The following is a 16,579-nucleotide window of genomic DNA, read 5'->3' as shown; positions in this document are numbered from 1 at the left end:
CTGTGACACTGGCTTCTACTGTGGTCAGACTGGCCTGGAAGCCCCCAGTGGCCTCTGTACCCCGGGCTATTTCTGCTCCAGGGGTTCCACGACCCATCACGCCTCACTCTGCCCCCCTGGACACTACTGCCCCCAGGGCACACCTCTCCCTCTACCTTGCCCTCCTGGAACCCTGAAGGGTAAGAAACAAAAACACTAGCCTGGTCCGAGATCTGTTTGTGCTGTATAGCCAACAACGACCTTAGGAGTTGGAAACAGCAGATCTGGGACTAGGCTACAACAACACTTGTTGCTTCACTGTTAATGAATCCCTGGTTAAAATTTTGACTATGACGATCATTGCAGGATATTTTGAGATTTTGAATATCCTGCAAGGATCCTATAGGTCAGGATACTGTGAAAGATTAGAGGATAGGCCACCGTAAAAAAAAAAAAAAAAAAAAAAGCAAACGCTATCAGGAAGTATTGTTGAAGAGTCACATCACCCTGTTGTTGCTGTCGATGCTGATGTCCTCACATACCCTGCTATCGAGCGTTTCTTATTGTACAAATTCAGATTGAACTTCCCCATTTCGGAACCATTTTCTTTCCTTTCGTGCCTACTGAACGTGACCCCGACCTAGGGCTGTCATCATGCTAGCTATTTACTGGTGCTGTGGAATATGAAAACGTAGTTAATTTAAAACCATTCTCCCCATGGCTACTATGACAGAGAGGTTGGTCACAATTTAATCTGTGTTTTGGAATGGGGCAATTCAAATCCGATATAATCAATGTTCTATAACGCTCAGAAAATGTTATGTTAGTCTGATGTGATTTTCTGATGCTGACTCACAGATCTGTGCCACTGTGTGTTGTTAGGTCGATCAGGCGGGTCCACAGTGGACGATTGCCAGCCTTGCCCCCCTGGTCATTACTGCGATCAGATAGGCTTGGCCGAGCCCAGCGGTCAGTGTGCTGCTGGCTACTACTGTCCTGGGGGACAGAGCACTGATAGACCGTCACAACATGTGTGTGGAGTTGGTCATTTCTGCAAGGAGGTTAGTGCAAATGTGCAAATGTCCTTGGGGCTTGTGCAGTATACAGTATGGCTATTTTACTATATCCATACTGTCCTAGCATACCACCTAGAATGCATGTCCAATTCATTGCTAATATCATACTATGTATTATATTATATGTTGCTGGTCTTTCAGGGTAGCGTGAGAGAGAGAGCCTGTGCCCCAGGCAGCTACCAGCCTAGTGAGGGTCAGCACCGATGTGAGGTGTGTCCTTCTGGCTTCTACTGTCTTGAAGAAGGTAAGCAAGTATATCTTATTCATTTTTCTTTCAATACGTTTTTTATCGATGCCTTGATAAAATAACAAGACAGACCCATCACATCATAGATAATCACACACACACACACACACACAATAAGTGACAAGTAAACATTTATGATTAATGATCAAATGAAAAGAATGAGCAATTTACTGTTAAACCCATACGGCTAAAACATGATGACTTCCGATTTTTCTGTGGCACCCACTCCCATCAAAGTTGCCCATCCCTGCCTCAAACCAATCACCAGGACCACAATCTTCACATCCAGGTCTAGAATGGGCTGGAGCAGGGGCTGGGGGACCGCTAGCACAAGCCATATATTAATGTGTGTAGACCAGGGCTCTCCAACCCTGTTCCTGGAGAACTACCCTCCTGTAAGTTTTTCGCTCCAACCCCAGTTGGAACCAACCTGATTTAGCAAATCAATCTGCTAATTATTAGATTCAGGTGTGCTAGATTAGGGTTAGAGCTAAAACCTACAGGACGGTAGCTCTCCAGGAATAGGGTTGAAGATGATTGGTGTAGACCTTGTTATCTTGCTTTAGAGTTAATCAGAAGAGACTCCTCACAATAAACAAAGATATGACAATATCAGAACTTAGGATAAGACCCAGATGCAGACAGCTAGAGTCACAGATGTTTATTGACCCAAACAGGGGGCAGGCCAAAGACAGGTCAAAGGCAGACAGAGGTCCGTAATCCAGGGCAGAGTCAATAAGGTACAGAACAGCAGGCAGGCTCGGGGTCAGAACAGGCAGAGATTAGTAAATGGGTCAGAGTCAGGCAGGTACAGAATGGCAGGCAGGCTCGGGGTCTGGAAACAAGAGACAAAGGGCTGTGAGAAAACATGAAAACTGGGATGAATGCAGAAGGTACGGGGCAACAGAAGACGAACAGCAGAGGGGCTAATGATCTTGGAGATCAATAAAGTGGGGGGTAAGTTTGCGGGACCTCACCCGGAAGGGGCAGACGATCCAGGGGAGCCGAGGTCCGCTTGTCGCTGATACCTGGAGGTGGTCTTGAGAAGAGCCGACTGGGCTCTCTTCCAGGTACGGCGACAGCGGTGGACAAGCATCTGGGCCGAGGGTAGGCCGACCTCTTGCTCTGGGAAGAGCGGGGGCTGATATCCCAGGGAACACTCGAAAGGCGAGAGCCCAGTGGCAGAGCAAGGGACGGTGTTGCGGGTATATTCAACCCACATTGAGTTGCTGGCTCCAGGTGGTAGGGTTGGAAGAGAGAAGGCAGCGAAGAGTCATCTCCAGGTCTTGATTGGCTCGCTCCGACTGGCTGTTGGACTGAGGGTGGAACCCGGAGGACAGGCTGGCCGACAACCCACTGAGCGTGCAGAATGCCTTCCAGAACCGGGACGAGAGCTGAGGGCCCCAGTCTGAGACCATGTCCACTGGGAGTCCATGAATCCGGAAGACGTGCTGCACCATGAGCTGGGCCGTCTCTTTAGCAGAGAGGTAACTTGGGGAGAGGAATGGGTGGCTTTGGAAAACCGGTCCACTACTGTCAGGATGGCGGTGTTGCCATCAGACGGGGGAAGACCCGTGATGAAGTCCAGGGATATGTGAGACCAGGGACGGTGAGGGACATGCAGTGGTTGAAGAAGACCGTGCAGGTGGCAACAAACGCGGAGACGTCCGGGACCATGGTAGGCTACCAAAAGCGTTGTCGCACAAAGGCCAGGGTCCGACAGGAGCCTGAGTGACAGGCAAGCCTGGAGGAGTGGGCCCACTCCAGGACAGACAAGCGGACAGAGTCCGGCACAAACATTCAGTTATCTGGGCCCATCCCTGGGGTTCAACTGGGAACGTTGCGCCTCATGGACTTGCTGAGTGCCGTTGCCAGACACGAGGTGGGAGGGCTGGTCTCGGGGTCTGAGTGTGTAGCCGCAGGGCTATAGCAGTGTGACAGCTCTTCTGGCTTGATGTTCCTGGATTCTGGTCGGAAGGAGAGGGAGAAGTTAAACTGGGTGAAAATCAGGGCCCACCTAGCATGCTTGGAATTGAGACGCTTGGCGGAGTGGAGATATTCCAGGTTCTTGTGGTCCGTCCACAAAATGAAGGGATGTTCCGCCCCCTCCAACCAGTGTCTCCACTCCTCCAATGCCATCTTCACTGCGAGAAGCTCACGATTCCCCAGTTCTTCTCCGTGGCATTGAAGCAATGGGAGAAGAAGGGGCAGGGATGTAACTTGAGGTCCAGGGCAGAACGCTGGGACAGGACATCCCCCAATCCGACATTCGAAGCATTGGCCCCCACCACAAACTGACGGGACGGGTCAGGATGAACCAATAGGGGAGCAGTGGTGAAGCAGTGCTTGAGGTCCCGGGACAACCCGATCAGCAGCTGGGGACCATGTGAACGGAACCTTGGGAGAGGTGAGTGCAGACAGGGGGGAAGCCAGGGTGCTGTAACCCTGGTTAAAGCGGCGATAGAAGTTGGCAAATCCCAAGAAACATTGCAGCTGCATTCTGGGCGTAGGTGTGGGGCCAATCCACCATGGCTCTCACTTTCCCGGGATCCATCAGTACATTCCCAGCAGCGATGATATAACCAAGGAAGGAGATAGTGGAGCGATGGAATTCACATTTCTCCGCTTTCACAAAAAGCTGGTTCTCCAGGACGCGCTGGAGGACCTGTCGGAAGTGGAGCACGTGTTCTTTGGCTGAGTGGGAGAAAAAGAGGATGTTATCGAGGTAGACGAAAACACAGGTGGGATACTGGGGATAATGAGGAATATGGGCGACACCTGGAGGGGGGTGGAGACAAGCACAAAGACAGGTTAAACAGATCAGTGTGTTACAGACAATACATCCGTTTTCAAGCTTCATCAGTTATTTTTATGTGCTGAGTGACAGGAAGTTGTATGCAGAGTGGTAAACCAACAATCGAACCCTCTAACGTCAAAAACTACAGACCGGTATCCCTTCTTTTTTTCTTTCCAAAACACTTGAGCATGCTGTCTGTGCCCACATAATCTCTCATAATGAGCTTCTAGACCCTAACGAGTCAGGCTTCAAGTGAGTCATGGCTATTTCCTTGCCGTCAAAATTTGCTAAAAAATAGTCCTCTAGCCCATCGCTATTATAATTTTTTATGGTCTCTGACTGTCTAGCTTTTTTTTTAAATTAAAGTTAGCAAGCTGAACAGAGTGAAGAGACTGTTAAAAAGAAAAATGCTATTACAACCTCTTTGCAATAAGGAATTGAGACCAAAAGCTTAAGAGAAGTTTCAAGTGTAATTTCAAGTTATACCAAGGGTACAGTCAGCTGAGTACATGCATTTAGAAAGTTCACAACACATTTTATACTATACTATAGTCGTGGCCAAAGGTTTTGAGAATGACACAAATATAATACTGAAGTATATTTACAAGCATTTCATAAGTATCAAAGGCTTTTATTGACAATTACATGCAGTTGATGCAAAGAGTCAATATTTGCAGTGTTGACCCTTCTTTTTCAAGACATCTGCAATCCGCCCTGGCATGCTGTCAATTAACTTCTGGGCCACATCCTGACTGATGGCAGCCCATTCTTGCATAATCAATGCTTGGAGTTTGTCAGAATCTGTGGGTTATTGTTTGTCCACCAGCCTCTTGAGGCTTGACCACAAGTTCTCAATGGGATTAAGGCCTGAGGAGTTTCCTGGCCATGGAACCAAAATATCAATGTTTTGTTCCCCGATCCAGTTAGTTTCCACTTTTGCCTTATGGCAAGGTGCTCCATCATGCTGGAAAAGGCAATGTTCGTCACCAAACTGTTCCTGGATGGTTGGGAGAAGTTGCTCTCAGAGGATGTGTTGGTACCATTCTTTATTCATGGCTGTGTTCTTAGGCAAAATTGTGAGTGAGCCCACTCCCTTGGCTGAGAAGCAACCCCACACATGAATGGTCTCAGTGTGCCTTACTGTTGGCATGACACAGGACTGATGGTAGCACTCACCTTGTCTTCTCCGGACAAGCTTTTTTCCGGACGCCCCAAACAATCGGAAAGGGGATTCATCAGAGAAAATGACTTTACCCCAGTCCTCAGCAGTCCAATCCCTTTACCTTTTGCAGAATATCAGTCTGTCCCTGATGTCTTTCCTGGAGAGAAGTGGCTTCTTTGTGTAGTGGCAAATCGGTTCAAATATGACACAACCAAGAACTTTGTGAAAATCAATATAGACTTTTAATACAGCAGTATCATAAGCCGGAGCGGTCCGCAGAACACACACACTTTTTCAGAGCCCTCGCTCTGAGTTATACACATACCATATAAGTCCCTCCCATATGCAAATTAAGTTACATCCCAATCCGTGCATCCTGCTTGTTCAGCCCAGTAACGCCCACATCTGCTTTCCGTCAGATTATAATGATGACAAGACCCTGTAATTAACTCCATGTGTCCCTTTAACTCCATGTGTCCCTTTGTATGTGTGTATTTTATCTAAGATCAAACAGACTTGTGTCTCCCCTGTGATGTGATTGATGTCTGTAATCCATCAGTTGGTCCTTTGGCTGACCCCCTCCTTTGTCTATCCCTCTTATCTTTGTATGTCCAGCTGCCCTAGGCGTCTATGTGTCTGCATTTTTAGTGTTACCAGCTGTCCCATACTCCCATGGCCTTTCTCTGCTTTCTGTCCTATACAATAGACAATACATTTTACCAGAACAGGAAATGAACCCATAAGTGTATCTTTCTCTTGTGTTACTATAGTCATGTATATAATTTCTCCCCTTATAACCAATTTCTCCCACATTTGCTGTCCTTCTTGACACGAGGCCATCCTCCAAAAGTCTTTGCCTCACTGTGCGTGCAGATGCACTCACACCTGCCTGCTGCTATTCCTGAGCAAGCTCTGTACTGGTGGTGCCAAGATCCCGCAGCTGAATTAACTTTAGGAGATGGTCCTGGCGCTTGCTGGACTTTTTTGGGCGCCCTGAAGCCTTCTTCACAACAATTGAACCGATCTCCTTGAAGTTCTTGATGATCCAATAAATGGTTGATTTAGGTGCAATCTTACTGGCAGCAATATCCTTGCCTGTGAAGCCCTTTTTGTGCAAAGCAATGATGACGGCACGTGTTAACCATGGTTGACAGAGGAAGAACAATGATTGTAAGCACCACCCTCCTTTTGAAGCTTCCAGTTTGTTATTCAAACTCAATCAGCATGACAGAGTGATCTCCAGCCTTGTCCTTGTCAACACTCACACCTGTGTTAACGAGAGAATCACTGACATGATGTCAGCTGGTCCTTTTGTGGCAGGGCTGAAATGCAGTGGAAATGTTTTTGGGGGATTCGGTTCATTTGCATGGCAAAGAGGGACTTTGCAATTAATTGCAATTCATCTGATCACTCTTCATAACATTCTGGAGTATATGCAAATTGCCATCATACAAACTGAGGCAGCAGACTTTGTGAAAATTAATATTTGTGTCATTCTCAAAACATTTGGTCACCACTGTAGGCGTCACCTCCCCCAGCTATACATTTTATGATCCCAATGTATTTCCCTCTGGCTCCCCTGTGGAATGTCCATTATCCTCTTTGTTTAGCCAGAATCCCACCTCATCCATCTTCCGTTATGGGCCTGTCCCTGCTGTCTGATACTGGCAATTTCTTCTTCTCTGATTAGGTCATGGTTTCTAAATTAGCATACACACAATTTCATGACCTAAACTCCATGAATACTAAACAATAATCATTCACTACACAGGATACAAACAAACTACAGTTTAACTTGAAACATGTTATATTTTAATATAATCCATCAAGACTATAAATGTAGGTCCATCATCATTTCTACACAGTTTCGATTTGGTTTTAGTCATTTTATCGACGATTGAGAAACATTTTCCTACGGTTTTATTCCATGCACTTGTCATCTCCTGTTTGGACTGCTGCAACTCTCTGCTGGCTCACTGCTTGTGCCATCAAACCCCTGAAACTCTTCCAGAATGCCTCAGCCTGCCTCGTGTCTCACTTTCCCATGTTCTCCCACATCAGCCTGCAATCTGGCACCTAGTTGAAACTCACATATATTTCAAGACCATGTCAGGACAGCTGAGTCTCTGCCCATTTTCCTGAAACATCTGAGAACCTTTTTTATTGCACTTGTCTGTTCTCACTAGCGTTGACTTTGCTGATAGTTGCTTTATTGAGGAAAAATGTTGACTTAATATGACTGTATGTGGTTGTCTCTAGCTACCGTAAAGTGAATGCACTAACTGTAAGTCTCTCGGCATAAGAGAGTGCTAACTGACCTAAATGTAAAATAAGTCATGAATCATTTTTTTTATATTGGTAATATACACTGAGTGTACAAACATTTATGCACACCTGCTCTTTCTATGACATAGACTGATCAGGTGAATCCAGGTGAAAGCTATGATCCCGTATTGATGTCACTTGCTAAATCAACTCTAGATCAACTTCAATCCGTGTAGATGAAATATTTTTTAGCCTTGAGACAAATGATAGATGGATTGTGTACAGTGCCTTGCAAAAGTATTCATCCCCCTTTCCATTTTTCCTATTTTTCTTTACATTACAACCTGTAATTTAAATGGATTTTTATTTGGATTTCATGCAATGGACATACACAAAATAGTCCAAATTGGTGAAGTGAAATATTTTTTATTTATTTTTTATTTCACCTTTATTTAACCAGGTAGGCTAGTTGAGAACAAGTTCTCATTTGCAACTGCGACCTGGCCAAGATAAAGCATAGCAGTGTGAACAGACAACACAGAGTTACACATGGAGTAAACAATTAACAAGTCAATAACACAGTAGAAAAAAAGGGGAGTCTATATACATTGTGTGCAAAAGGCATGAGGAGGTAGGCGAATAATTACAATTTTGCAGATTAACACTGGAGTGATAAATGATCAGATGGTCATGTAGAGATATTGGTGTGCAAAAGAGCAGAAAAGTAAATAAATAAAAACAGTATGGGGATGAGGTAGGTAAAAATGGGTGGGCTATTTACCAATTGATTATGTACAGCTGCAGCGATCGGTTAGCTGCTCAGATAGCAGATGTTTGAAGTTGGTGAGGGAGATAAAAGTCTTCAACTTCAGCGATTTTTGCAATTCGTTCCAGTCACAGGCAGCAGAGAACTGGAACGAAAGGCGGCCAAATAAGGTGTTGGCTTTAGGGATGATCAGTGAGATACACCTGCTGGAGCGAGTGCTACGGATGGGTGTTGCCATCGTGACCAGTGAACTGAGATAAGGCGGAGCTTTACCTAGCATGGACTTGTAGATGACCTGGAGCCAGTGGGTCTGGCGACGAATATGTAGCGAGGGCCAGCAGAGTAGAGCATACAAGTCGCAGTGGTGGGTGGTATAAGGTGCTTTAGTGACAAAACGGATGGCACTGTGATAAACTGCATCCAGTTTGCTGAGTAGAGTGTTGGAAGCAATTTTGTAGATGACATCGCCGAAGTCGAGGATCGGTAGGATAGTCAGTTTTACTAGGGTAAGTTTGGCGGCGTGAGTGAAGGAGGCTTTGTTGCGGAATAGAAAGCCGACTCTTGATTTGATTTTCGATTGGAGATGTTTGATATGAGTCTGGAAGGAGAGTTTACAGTCTAGCCAGACACCTAGGTACTTATAGATGTCCACATATTCAAGGTCGGAACCATCCAGGGTGGTGATGCTGGTCAGGCGTGCGGGTGCAGGCAGCGAACGGTTGAAAAGCATGCATTTGGTTTTACTAGCGTTTAAGAGCAGTTGGAGGCCACGGAAGGAGTGTTGTATGGCATTGAAGCTCGTTTGGAGGTTAGATAGCACAGTGTCCAAGGACGGGCCGGAAGTATATAGAATGGTGTCGTCTGCGTAGAGGTGGATCAGGGAATCGCCCGCAGCAAGAGCAACATCATTGATATATACAGAGAAAAGAGTCGGCCCGAGGATTGAACCCTGTGGCACCCCCATAGAGACTGCCAGAGGACCGGACAGCATGCCCTCCGATTTGACACACTGAACTCTGTCTGCAAAGTAATTGGTGAACCAGGCAAGGCAGTCATCTGAAAAACCGAGGCTACTGAGTCTGCCGATAAGAATATGGTGATTGACAGAGTCGAAAGCCTTGGCAAGGTCGATGAAGACGGCTGCACAGTACTGTCTTTTATTGATGGCGGTTATGATATCGTTTAGTACCTTGAGCGTGGCTGAGGTGCACCCGTGACCGGCTCGGAAACCAGATTGCACAGCGGAGAAGGTACGGTGGGATTCGAGATGGTCAGTGACCTGTTTGTTGACTTGGCTTTCGAAGACCTTAGATAGGCAGGGCAGGATGGATATAGGTCTGTAACAGTTTGGGTCCAGGGTGTCTCCCCCTTTGAAGAGGGGGATGACTGCGGCAGCTTTCCAATCCTTGGGGATCTCAGACGATATGAAAGAGAGGTTGAACAGGCTGGTAATAGGGGTTGCGACAATGGCGGCGGATAGTTTCAGAAATAGAGGGTCTAGATTGTCATGCCCAGCTGATTTGTACGGGTCCAGGTTTTGCAGCTCTTTCAGAACATCTGCTATCTGGATTTGGGTAAAGGAGAACCTGGAGAGGCTTGGGCGAGTAGCTGCGGGGGGGGGGGGGGGGGGCGGAGCTGTTGGCTGAGGTTGGAGTAGCCAGGCGGAAGGCATGGCCAGCTGTTGAGAAATGCTTGTTGAAGTTTTCGATAATCATGGATTTATCGGTGGTGATCGTGTTACCTAGCCTCAGTGCAGTGGGCAGCTGGGAGGAGGTGCTCTTGTTCTCCATGGACTTCACAGCGTCCCAGAACTTTTTGGAGTTGGAGCTACAGGATGCAACCTTCTGCCTGAAGAAGCTGGCCTTAGCTTTCCTGACTGACTGCGTGTATTGGTTCCTGACTTCCCTGAACAGTTGCATATCGCGGGGACTATTCGATGCTATTGCAGTCCGCCACAGGATATTTTTGTGCTGGTCGAGGGCAGTCAGGTCTGGAGTGAACCAAGGGCTATATCTGTTCTTAGTTCTGCATTTTTTGAACGGAGCATGCTTATCTAAAATGGTGAGGAAGTTACTTTTAAAGAATGACCAGGCATCCTCAACTGACGGGATGAGGTCAATGTCCTTCCAGGATACCCGGGCCAGGTCGATTAGAAAGGCCTGCTCACATAAGTGTTTTAGGGAGCGTTTGACAGTGATGAGGGGTGGTCGTTTGACTGCGGCTCCGTAGCGGATACAGGCAATGAGGCAGTGATCGCTGAGATCCTGGTTGAAGACAGCGGAGGTGTATTTGGAGGGCCAGTTGGTCAGGATGACGTCTATGAGGGTGCCCTTGTTTACAGATTTAGGGTTGTACCTGGTGGGTTCCTTGATGATTTGTGTGAGATTGAGGGCATCTAGCTTAGATTGTAGGACTGCCGGGGTGTTAAGCATATCCCAGTTTAGGTCACCTAACAGAACAAACTCTGAAGCTAGATGGGGGGCGATCAATTCACAAATGGTTTCCAGGGCACAGCTGGGAGCTGAGGGGGTTCGGTAGCAGGCGGCAACAGTGAAAGACTTATTTCTGGAGAGAGTAATTTTCAAAATTAGAAGTTCGAACTGTTTGGGTATGGACCTGGAAAGTATGACATTACTTTGCAGGCTATCTCTGCAGTAAACTGCAACTCCTCCCCCTTTGGCAGTTCTATCTTGACGGAAAATGTTATAGTTGGGTATGGAAATCTCAGAATTTTTGGTGGCCTTCCTGAGCCAGGATTCAGACACGGCAAGGACATCAGGGTTAGCAGAGTGTGCTAAAGCAGTGAGTAAAACAAACTTAGGGAGGAGGCTTCTGATGTTGACATGCATGAAACCAAGGCTTTTTCGATCACAGAAGTCAACAAATGAGGGTGCCTGGGGACATGCAGGGCCTGGGTTTACCTCCACATCACCTCTGCGGAACAGAGGAGGATTTGAATGAGGGTGCGGCTAAAGGCTATCAAAACTGGTCGCCTAGAGCGTTGGGGACAGAGAATAAAAGGAGCAGATTTCTGGGCATGGTAGAATATATTCAGGGCATAATGCGCAGACAGGGGTATGGTGGGGTGCGGGTACAGCGGAGGTAAGCCCAGGCACTGGGTGATGATGAGAGAGGTTGTATCACTGGACATGCTGGTTGTAATGGGTGAGGTCACTGCATGTGTGGGAGGTGGGACAAAGGAGGTATCAGGGGTATGAAGAGTGGAAATATAAAAAAATGACTTGCTAAAATGAATTAAAGTTAACGGAAAAGTGGTGCGTGCATATGTATTCACCCCCTTTGCTATGAAGCCCCTAAATGAGATCTGGTGCAACCAATTACCTTCAGAAGTCACATAATTAGTTAAATAAAGTCCACCTGTGTGCAATCTAAGTGTCACGTGATCTATAACATGATCTCAGTGTATATATATACATGTTCTGAAAGGCCCCAGAGTCTGCAACCTCCCAAGCAAGGAGCACCACCAAGCAAGCGGCACCATGAAGACCAAGGTGGTCTCCAAACAGGCCAGGGACAAAGTTGTGGATCAGGGTTGGTACAGATCAGGGTTGGGTGATAAAAAATATCAGAAACTTTGAACATCCAACGGAGCACCATTAAATCCATTATTAAAAATGGAAAGAATATGGCACCACAACAAACCTGCCAAGAAAGGGCTGCCCACCAAAACTCACGGACCAGGCAAGAAGGGCATTAATCAGAGCTGCAATAAAGAGACCAAAGATAAACCTGAAGGAGCTGTGAAGCTCCACAGCGGAGATTGGAGTATCTGTCCATAGGACCACTTTAAACCGTACACTCCACAGAGCTGGGCTTTAGAGAAGAGTGACCAGACAAAAGCAATTGTTTTAAATAAAAAAATAAGCAAACATGTTTGGTGTTTGCCAAAAGGCATGTGGGAGACTCCCAAAACATATGGAAGAAGGTTCTCTGGTCAGAGGAAACTAAAATGGGGATTTTTCAAGGAAAACCCTATGGCTGGCGCAAACCCAACACCCCATCACCCCGAGATTACCATCCCCACATTGAAACATGGTGGTGGCAGCATCATGCTGTGGGGATGTTTTTCATTGGCAGGGAAACTGATCAGAATTGAAGGAAGGATGGATGGCACTAAATTCAGGGAAATTCTTGAGGGAAACCTGTTTCAGTCTTCCAGAGATTTGAGACTGGGACGGTGGTTCACCTTCCAGCAGGACATTGACCCTACGCATACTGCTAAAGCAACACTCGAGTGGTTTAAGGGAAACATTTAAATGTTTTATTTTGCATCTTCAAAGTGGTAGGCATGTTGTTTAAATCAAATGATACAAAAAATCTATTTTAATTCCAGGTTGTAAGGCAACAAAATAAGAACAATGCCAAGGGGACAATGCCAATACTTTCACAAGCCACTGTATGTGTGCCACTTTAAACAGTGAATAGGCAAGACAAAATATTTAAGTGCCTTTTTAATGGAGTGTGGTAGTAGGTGCCAGGTGATTATACCCTGATGAAGACAGCTTGTCTGTCAAAACGTTGAAAATTACATTTTTGCATTTGAGCTCTGAGCTCCTACAGTGTTCCACTCCGCTAGCCAGCACCTTGCTTAAATAGGTGTGCGTTTCTTTCACCTTTAGATTAGCAGGTGCCAGGTGCACTGGTTCAAGAACTGCTGCTGGGTTTACACTTAACAGTTCTGGTGTGTATCAAGAATGGTCCACCACCCAAAGGATATCCAACCAACTTGACATAACTGTGGGAGGCATTGGAGTCAACATGAGCCAGAATCCCTGTGGAATGCTTTCGACACTGTTTAGAGTCCATGTCCTGACATGTTGAGGTTGTTCTGAGGGCAGAACAGCCTCAGGGGTGCTCTGGGGGGGGGGGTTCAAAGTTTCAAAGTAAATGGAAAACTAGACCTGACAATCTACTTTCTAAGAAGAACATGTACTCTGTACGTGGTGAATAAACGTTGAATAAATGTTAAACTTGCTCTTTGAAAAAAGAGCTTTATAAAATGTATTTGATTCATTGATTGATTTCATCCACCCTGAATCCAGGAAGGACACACTTGGTTCCATGCGGAAGAGGATTCTATTGTCCACGTGGAACAGCCAATCAGCATCCTTGTCCATCCGGGACCTATGGAAACTTATCAGGATTGGCTGACGAATCGGAATGCTCTTTGTGTGAACCGGGGATGTACTGTAAAGGAACAGGTATATATTAGCCTCATCCCATACTGCGTCCCTAGTCTGCATCCCAAATGGCACCCTATACCCAATGTAGTGCACTACTTTTGACCAGGGCCCATAGGAAATAGGGTTCCATTAGTGCAGGGTATAGCAGGCTATCATTTGGTACCCAAACTGTATGTGCTCTAGCCAACTCTTCTATCGTCCGTTGTCATGCCATACACTATCATAGGAGTTAGGCTAGAGCACATGCAGGGATGATGCTAGATACAGTATATATAACACTAACAGTTCATTTGAGTTCATAATCATGTTATTTTACATTGTTTTTCTGAATCTTTTTTTGAAGGGAGAATTTACCCCAGTGGTCCATGCAGTGCAGGGTTTGTGTGTTTTGGGGCCGCCTCTCAACCCTCCCCCTCAGACAACATCACAGGCGCTCCATGTCCTCCTGGATTCCACTGTCCTGTTGGAAGCTCCGTACCAACGCCCTGCCCTAAAGGCACATTCAGGTACCCACTGCGTGTGATATCTATACAAAATAAAGGCAGCTGTTAAGATATTGTCAGAGTATGTTTCATATTTACATTTTGTGTGGGACATTTTAAAACATTCTAAATTTAAATTTTATATTTTTCTCCCCAATTTCGTGGTATCCAATTGTTTAGTAGCTACTATCTTGTCTCATCGCTGCAACTCCCGTACGGGCTCGGGAGAGACGAAGGTTGAAAGTCATGCGTCCTCCGATATACAACCCAACCAAGCCGCACTGCTTCTTAACACAGCGCGCATCCAACCCGGAAGCCAGCCACACCAATGTGTCGGGGGAAACACCGTGCACCCGGCAAACTTGGTTAGCGTGCACTGCGCCCGGCCCGCCACAGGAGTCGCTGGTGCGCGATGAGTCAAGGATATCCCTACCGGCCAAGCCCTCCCTAACCCGGACGACGCTAGGCCAATTGTGCGTCGCCCCACGGACCTCCCGGTCGCGGCCGGTTGCGACAGAGCCTGGGCGCGAACCCAGAGTCTCTGGTGGCACAGCTGTCCATGCAGTACAGCGTGTGTGGGACATTTTGATAGATTTCATATTTTCATATCCTTTCCAATATTATTGTCACTAAAACATGTTTTATAATATACATATAGTGTATAACAGTTCTAAGTATTCCGTAACAATGTGTACCCACCTGCCAATGTAGTTAGTGCCATGATGGTAAAACTTGACAGATCTGTAGCCTTGTTAATGTTCAGGGAGTATATTTTCTTGCAGTGAGCAAAGTGGACTAACGGAGCCCTCCCAGTGTCGTAGATGTGTTCCAGGGTTCTACTGTGCAGAGCCAGGCCTTAAAGCAGTCACTGGAGCCTGTCTGCCAGGTGAGAGATTAACACTTATTTAGCATTTAAGTATTAGTATTGTATTGAATTGGGGGGGGAAGCCCCGCCTGGGACTCAAACCATGTAACCGTTACGCTAAGAGGTCCAAACCTATTGACGAGTTCACTAGGTGTTGGGTTAAAGTCCCAAATTTCCCCCTTCGTTCAGAAGAGCATGTTCCCACGCTTCTCTTATTCCAAGTCCCTCATGGGTACATGCCTCTCTGATGGCCTCATGTTCACCATTACCACTTCTGACACCAAAGTAGAGTTTTTGAAGGGTTGTACCGGCCAGGACACGAACCTGGGTCCAGCAACTGTCAAGCCAACACCTTAACCATCACACCAAGACGTCCGAACCCATTGACGAGACCGCTATGTGATGGGTTATAGTCGCTACACTATTATTTTTCCATTTTCAATCTATTATTCCACTTAAAGGACTTCATAGTGTTGCTGACTGTATCCAATGCTTGATATTGCAACCGTTATTTTATTATGTTATTTTATTGTGTTATTTTATTGTGTTATTTTATTGTGTTATTTTATTGTGTTATTTTATTGTGTTATTTTATTGTATTACTTCATGTGTTACTTGTGTTACTTTTTAATAATTTTTCGACTTTAGTTTATTTGAACTGCACTGTTGGTTAAGGGCTTGTAAGTAAGTAAGCATTTCACAGTAAGGTCTACATTTGTTGTATGTGTCGCCTGTGACAGATAAAGTTTGATATGACATGTTCAGTGTGAAAGGCACCTACATAAGACCGGACCTCATAACACTGTCAACTGCTTATGTAGTGCTTATGAATGCAATATGTATGTATGAATGCATTATGCATGTGAAATCAAATCAAAGTTTATTTGTCACTTATGCCAAATACAACAGGTGTAGTAGACCTTACAGTGAAATGCTTACTTACAAGCCCTAACCAACAGTGCCATTTTTAAGTAAAAAATAGGTATTAGGTAAACAATAGATATGTAAAGAAAGAAATAATGACAGTGAAAATAACAGTAGCGAGGCTATATACAGATGGTACCGATCCAGAGTCAATGTGTGGGGGCACAGGTCCCAGCGCTCCAGCACCGCATGCCATGCGGTTGCAGAGAGAACAGTCTATAATTGGTGAGGCTGGGATCTTTGACTATTTTTATGGCCTTCCTCTGACACCGCCTGGTGTAGAGGTCCTGGACGGCAGGCAGCTTAGCCCCAGTGATGTACTGGGCCGTACGCATTACCCTCTGTAGTGCCTTGTGGTTGGAGGCCGAGCAGTTGCCGTACCAGGCAGTGATGCAACCAGTCAGGATGCTCTCAATGTTGCAGCTGTAGAACCTTTAGAGGATATGAGGACCCATTCCAAATATTTTCAGTCTCCTGAGGGGAATAGGTTTTGTCCTGCCCTCTTCACTACTGTCTTGGTGTGTTTGGACCATTCTAGTTTGTTGGTTATGTGGACACCAAGGAACTTGAAGCTCTCAACCTGCTCCTCTATGAGAATGGGGGTGTTCCTGGTCTTCCTTTTCCTGTAGTCCACAATCATCTCCTTAGTCTTGGCTACGTTGAGGGATAAGTTGTTATTCTGGCACCACCCGGCCAGGTCTCTGACCTCCTCCCTATAGGCTGTCTCGTCGTTGTCGGTGATCAGGCCTACCACTGTTGTCGTCTGCAAACGTAATGATTTTGTTGGAGTCATGCCTGGCCGTGCAGTAGTG

At 46.1% G+C, this 16,579-nt stretch overlaps 2 protein-coding genes across 2 annotated transcripts in view; both read left to right on the top strand.

Moving 5' to 3' along the window:
• The first annotated feature begins 329 nt into the window (after window positions 1–329).
• LOC116353700 (scavenger receptor class F member 1-like) lies at window positions 330–15,200 on the top strand. The gene is made up of 7 exons (XM_031791410.1): window positions 330–396; window positions 862–1,040; window positions 1,197–1,299; window positions 13,356–13,514; window positions 13,840–14,002; window positions 14,792–14,864; window positions 15,033–15,200. The coding sequence occupies exons 1-7, from the start codon at window positions 330–332 to the stop codon at window positions 15,198–15,200; spliced, it is 912 nt and encodes a 303-aa protein (XP_031647270.1).
• Window positions 14,627–16,579, top strand: part of LOC109904756 (neurogenic locus notch homolog protein 4) — a 32,005-nt gene continuing 30,052 nt past the window's right edge. The window contains exon 1 of the mRNA XM_031791409.1: window positions 14,627–14,864. The gene's annotated coding sequence lies outside the window, so the exon portion shown is untranslated. The remainder of the gene's footprint in view (window positions 14,865–16,579) is intronic.

The sequence above is a fragment of the Oncorhynchus kisutch genome, linkage group LG15, assembly GCF_002021735.2.
Source record: "Oncorhynchus kisutch isolate 150728-3 linkage group LG15, Okis_V2, whole genome shotgun sequence".
Classification (NCBI taxonomy): Eukaryota; Metazoa; Chordata; class Actinopteri; order Salmoniformes; family Salmonidae; genus Oncorhynchus; species Oncorhynchus kisutch.
The sequence above is the reverse complement of the archived record's forward strand: the minus strand, read 5'-3'. Positions and strand labels throughout refer to the sequence as shown.

What these genes read in the sequence shown, in the direction of transcription:
- LOC116353700 (XM_031791410.1), top strand. Translation starts at nt 330, where the DNA reads ATGACGATCATTGCAGGATATTTTGAGATTTTGAATATCCTGCAAGGA. An exon ending in TTGGTCATTTCTGCAAGGAG is followed by an intron (nt 1,041 to 1,196) that starts GTTAGTGCAAAT and finishes CTGGTCTTTCAG; the next exon opens with GGTAGCGTGAGAGAGAGAGC. An exon ending in CACTGGAGCCTGTCTGCCAG is followed by an intron (nt 14,865 to 15,032) that starts GTGAGAGATTAA and finishes CCCTTCGTTCAG; the next exon opens with AAGAGCATGTTCCCACGCTT.